The sequence below is a fragment of the Petromyzon marinus genome, chromosome 19 (genome assembly GCF_048934315.1).
Source record: "Petromyzon marinus isolate PM22_M1 ecotype Great Lakes invasive population chromosome 19, UKy_Petmar_22M1.pri1.0, whole genome shotgun sequence".
NCBI lineage: Eukaryota > Metazoa > Chordata > Hyperoartia > Petromyzontiformes > Petromyzontidae > Petromyzon > Petromyzon marinus.
In genome coordinates, this window is record NC_133685.1 from 5,104,213 (window position 1) to 5,110,212 (window position 6,000).

Here is a 6,000-nt window from a genome sequence, read left to right on the forward strand (position 1 = left end):
GGTGGTGCAGAGGTCAAAGCTCTGAGCTGGCACTGCAGAGATCTTGGGTTCGAATCTGAGCAACCAGTCAACCACGAATGCATTGGCTTTTCATGTACCAGTGAGTTCATGGTCTCAGCCCGGTCACCAAAGACCGCACACACATTTGGTTTTGCTCTGAAAATCCTCTGCTCTGAGAATACAAAATATATCAAGTTGACTGTCATACAACAGTCTCGTAGCAGAATGAATGGGAAAGTTCATCCCTGCATCAATATATGACTATTTTTTAATATCTCGTCTTTTTTATTGCATGATAAATGAATATTGTCTTAAAAGGTGTAGGAATTCAAAACATTTGAATTTGATCCTTTTCATCCACAAATTGACGTGCTTCTGTAATCTGATTGAAATGATAGTTGGGCCCAGGAATGCATCACAAAGTGGATTAGTCTCACGATGGTTTCATTGACCTCAGGTCTACACATAATGCAATGTGCCAACAGCATTTTGACTTACATTACATCGTTGGCATACGTTTTTTGACATTCCCAGACCTTGCAGGAGTTGTCCACACCTCGTCAGAATACGCACGCATTACGGTAAAGCAATAAAGCTACAGCTCTCCGATTGACTTCTCGCAGACACTCCTGGTGGAAGGTTCTTCCACTCGAGGGAGCTTTTGAGAGCCTCATCTCGAGTATTTGGCCTACTCTTCCACAATAGTCAGATGTATTGAAAGAGATGGAGGAAGCCACACTTTACCCCACCAAACGTGACCTGAACGATTGACTGTCTGTGGTGATCCATAATATAGGTTTTTGGTAAAAAAAAACCTATATTATGGATGATATTGGTCGCGAATTCCTACGTGTTAAACTAACTATGGTGAATCTTGATTTAAAGCTTTCGTGACTGCAGGAATCCACACTCTTTGGTTCTTTCGGTAAAGTCACGTAGGTATAAAATAAAATAAATCACGACGTTCCGGGTGCAACACAAGCGTCTGTCATCAGGTTATCAGAGGGAAATGAGATTTTTATAAACTTGCCCATCTTTCAACTGCCGCACTGCGAGCTCGAATCAAACCAGCGACCTCTGGATATCTGTGAAAAAGAGCTTTATAGCTCATCGAATTCCTCCACTATAAATACATGTTTTGATTCTGAATTCCAGTGTGCTAACCACTACACCAGGGCAGCGTGCCCCACGTGCGCATACATAATGCTCCTATGGTGAGGCCAAAATATATGTGCTTCACACATGGCCACAGGTTTTTGTCATCACTGAATACCTTCAGCTTAACTTGCATGGCACTGTGATCCTCCAGGAGCCTCTGAGCTTGCCCCAGGGTGGTTCCAAGCTCCAGAAGGTAAGGATGGGCCACAGCCAACTGAAGGCCAGCCCAGTCTCCAGACTACAGGCACGTACGTAGCATGACAAACAGATACACAAAGGCATTTCAGATGCAGCACAGTTACATACCCAAACATGCTAAATTCGAATAGATTATATAACCCACTGCAAGTTACGGGCGTCGTTTTTGACCATACTTCACCATGGTGATCAGTGCGAGGTGGTGAAGGCGGGGGTGTGATGCCCAAAACCACTTCAGTATCGTTCGCCACTGATGTTAATCATAGTCAGGAATCAAACTCATTTAACTGGGCCCATCGTGTAGTGTGATAGCTACTGTGGCTAAATCAACTGCAAGTTGCCCAATATCAGATTTTAGAAGCTAAGCAGGAATGAGCCAATATAGTGCTTAGATATTGACCACCATGCACAACGGGTGTTGTGTACAGTGGAGTTCATGGACTCAGCCCGGTCACCAATGACCGCGCACACAAAAAAATGACTCAACAAGATTAAATTTGGGTTTGCTCTGATAATTGTCTGCCCTGAGAATATTAAATAGGAGTGATGGATATCTGAATTTGTCCTGGGCCTCCTCTAGGTCGACTTAGCCTAAAATTAGTACCTTGTGCAGTGTGTGTAAAACATCAGCACTGGGGATACAAACGTGGCCAAACGTGCGTGATGCTGGCTACCCACCCCCTCGTGTGCCTTGCCGGCCTTCATGGGTGTTCACTAACAGCACTTGCCCCAACAGCCTGTCAAGGCTATACAGCGAATCTTTTTCTTGTCTTCTGTGCAGTTAAAGCAAGGCTTGCCATTGGGTTTAACCGGTGTGTTCATGAGAAATACAACGCACCCATTCATACTCTTTGGTTCTATTCGGGAAAGTGACGTAAAAAAAAAAATTCACGACGTTTCGGCCACAACACAAGTGGCCTTCATCAGGTGAAGGGACCAGACTGTCTAGAGGACAGCGCTGGAGTGAACACAGCCAAGCTCAGACCGCGACCTTTAAGCTGTGTGAGAAGAAGCAGAGCGCCTTGACAAAGGAATTAGCATAAAAATTAGCATTTAATTGGCGGACTTAGCATGATGAACGATGTACAGGGGGGGAGCATGTGCAGACCGGCGAGGGGGGAGGGGGGAGTTTACATATTGATGGTGTGAAAAGGAAATTTAAGCAGCTGTGAAAGTTTGGGATACCACTACTTGAAAAAATATACTGTACCATTGAAAATTAGTTGAATGTTTGGTTTGATTCAGAACATCTTTCCAATGGTTGCTTAATTTGAAACCATCCTCTCGGTTGAAATTGTGTCTGTGTTTGTAAATCTGAATTGCCTCGTGAACAAATTCATTTAAACAGTATAAAGGCCTAAATGTCTATGATAAACATTAAAATGCATTCTTTTACATACATACGTACATTGCAGTAAACATATACAAATCTATAAATTCAAACACTTTATTTGCTGATACTGCATTGTCAGTGGTGCACAGGCGCTATTAACAAAGAAACTCAACACACTCATCAAAATCACTGACTTAAAATTAAAAAGTATAGACATATATAAAATTGGCAACATTTTAGCCATGAACAGAGAGGCCAGAGAGATCGAGTTAATAGCAGTTGGAGGCTGCACTCAAATCCACGGCGCCTGGTGAGAATTACATTTTTTGTTTTACATTATTGCCAGTTCTTAAATCGGCAAATAGTAGCTACTTAGTATTGGGTTTTTGGCCTCTCTGTTTGTGTACTATGAAGAAGGGCAGTTGCCAGAAACGTTACTGATGATATATATTTTAAGGCAGTGTGTGTTGACAAGTGTGTTAAGTTTTTTGTTCAACATATACGGTTGTGCATATTTAAAATAATATTTAAAGCGTATTCATTTATTTTAGCGAAAGGAACTATTATTTCAAGACCGACATCACATATTAGAACAATAGTCCTAAATCCCAACTTTGAAATGTATCCCGCCCAGAAAATACTGAAACACAAAAACACATGTAAAAATGGGAAAATAATAATGGACATTGAATTGCCAAAGATTGGATCGGTATGATTTAGCATCTTATCATTTTCAAACAGATAAGTGGTCATTCTTTATAAGAAGTTCAACAGCATACCGAGTATGCATGCAAACAAAATAAACAATTTATTTAAATGCAGTATACCAATATATTATTAATCTCTATGAATCCTACAGTCAATTAGTTACCAAAGATACACGCTCATGCCCAACTTTGAAATTCAGCTAAACGTAAATTAGATTTGTTGATTTGTTCGTTCGTTCGTTTAAGGCTGCAACAGAAAGAACCGCGGTAGCAATAAACTTGTCCGCATTGTCCGCGACGGTGACCTTTAGGATGGCGATGATGACCTGCGACCCTCCCGCCCGCACATCTATGGAGCCGGCGGGGTTCGTCGGGATCACCCGCTGCGCCATCTCCCGCGTCTCGCGACGTGCCAGGCGCCTTTGTTCCATGCGAAGTGTTGGGCCCAATGCTGCCCCGGGGCATGTAGTCAAGCCTTCGCAGCGCAATCAACGCGGAGCTCTCGCCATTGCTTCGAGACTCAGCGGCGCTCATCCCACAACCTCCTGCTTCCCCCCCTCTCTCTCTCTCACCGGCCGGCTGTCAAGCAGAGTGAGCAACCTCTAGGTGAAGCCGGTGGGGGAGAGGAGGTGGGGGGGAGGAAACAAAGAGGGGAGCACGAGGCAGCGGGGGGGAGAGAGGCAACATTGGATGCAAAAATAGCTGAAGCCACTTCGTCACTTTTTATCGACTACCGCTCTGGAGATGCTGCTGCTGGTGCCTAGTTTGGTGGTGGGTTTTGCCGCCCCGTCATGCCACCGCCGGGCTCCGTAGCGGTGCGCGCCGTCCACTGAAACAGCGATTCTACGCAGTGCCGGATTATTTTAGTAGCAAAAGTAGCTATATATGTAGCTACGGGCCCCGGACTTTCAAAGGCCCCGCGCTAAATGGTTTCAAGCCATCAATTCCGGTTCAGTGAGTCTGCTATTTTACTATAGTACTATACTGCCTTCAACTTTTACGAACGACTGGGTGTTTAAGGTTAGCGATTTGTCGTATTATCTAGCTGTATGGCAAATGAAAAAATACAATTACTTTGCTATGCAAGTAAAAATTTAGTGTTTTAATATGTACGTGTTTTTTTTTAATTTAGGGCCCTTTATAACATATGCTACAGGCCCCGCACTAGCTTAATCCGGCACTGACGCTACAGTGTGCTGTACGGAAAAAAATTCGCTTTCTTGAAATACAACAATAATTGCACGGACGTGTACGCTTAAAGTCTATTCACAATTATAAATGACTATTTTGGACATCAACATTCCTTTCGAGTGTACGTGCAATTGATCGCTCTGCTTTGCGGACTTGAAGTTATTAAAAAAAACACACAAGTTGTATGTGATGCATTCTATGTGCCTTGTACTGTGTGTGCTGGTTGTTCCATGATGTTGATGCACGACCTTGTCATGTGGAACTTGACCCTGTATCGTTGTTTTTGGTTTGTTTTATTCGTGTGGGGGGGGAGGGGGGTTGGTGTAGCAACCCGGTTTCTGTAACCAGCATTTATTGCCTAATGGATGTTACCTGGCCCACAGTAAATATAACCCGAAGGCCTCATCTTTACCGACCTCTGATTAAGTGGGAACTTTCTGGATACAGCCAATTACCTCACGTGGTCGCCTTCCCACCATGGCTTGTGACCTATCGATGAAGTTTCCTTTACCGACTCGGGTTAGCCTCACACCAAGCATCGTCAATGCAGTAGACGGAACATTAAAAATAATGAAATGATTTAAAAAAATCTCAGAATTATCATTCCGCTGTCAATCTATCGCTGGATAAAGGCCTCCTCGCACAGCGTTGATCACGTGGGTCGTTTGACCATACTTCACCACACTGGTTAGTGCATGTTAGTGAAGTGCAGAGTTGACAATGAAGGTGGGCTCGGGGCTGGTTCGGATATCGCTCACCGATTATGCAAGCCATGGGTGGGAATCACTCACGATTCATGATTCGTGGCATAGTGCGTTAGCCACTGCATGCACCACTTCTCCCAATAAAAAATACTACCTGTAAAATATTGTGTATATGTTATGTCTAGGCAATGTAATATGACTGCAGATATGGCAGCACGCACAACCGTTACAATGAGGGTTAGTGGATTTGGTGGATCAAGTATAGACAGAGCTGAGGCAGCAACTTGCAGAATAGGAAGCAGGTTTCTGTCACATCTCCATCTTATCCTCGATATGCATGTGTTTTCCCAGGGAATTCCAACTTTCTATGCAAAAATACATTTAAAAAAATCTGAAACACTCCAAAGCAGGGCCAATCTATCAGGTGGCCGGTGGATGGCAGTACAGAAATCCATTCCTGAATCCAATTGTGTTGAGCTTTCTTATCCCCTAGTAATGTGTGGGTTATCTCCACAAGTTTTGGTCTCTTCTCGCCGTGCCTAAACATCATGGAATATTGCAAAACGTCACAAAGAAGGCCTCTGATGTGTTTTCGGGTCATACCGCGTGCTGTTCGGGACGACGATGTCCGACGTTTTTGCTCGACGTGCTGCTGGAGCTTCTTTGGGAACTGAATTTGAAGAAAAAAAAGCAGCCCCCAGCACCTGAA

General features: G+C 43.8%; 1 protein-coding gene across 1 annotated transcript in view; it reads right to left on the reverse strand.

Moving 5' to 3' along the window:
* CCDC141 (coiled-coil domain containing 141) overlaps positions 1-3,983 on the reverse strand; it is a 43,937-nt gene extending 39,954 nt beyond the window's left edge. Inside the window, exons 1-2 of the mRNA XM_032957260.2 lie at positions 3,702-3,983; positions 1,274-1,396 (exon numbers count right to left, since the gene is read on the reverse strand). Coding sequence (XP_032813151.2) covers positions 1,274-1,396; positions 3,702-3,827 — 249 coding nt within the window. The 5' untranslated portion in view covers positions 3,828-3,983. The remainder of the gene's footprint in view (positions 1-1,273; positions 1,397-3,701) is intronic.
* Positions 3,984-6,000: the final 2,017 nt, after the last annotated feature.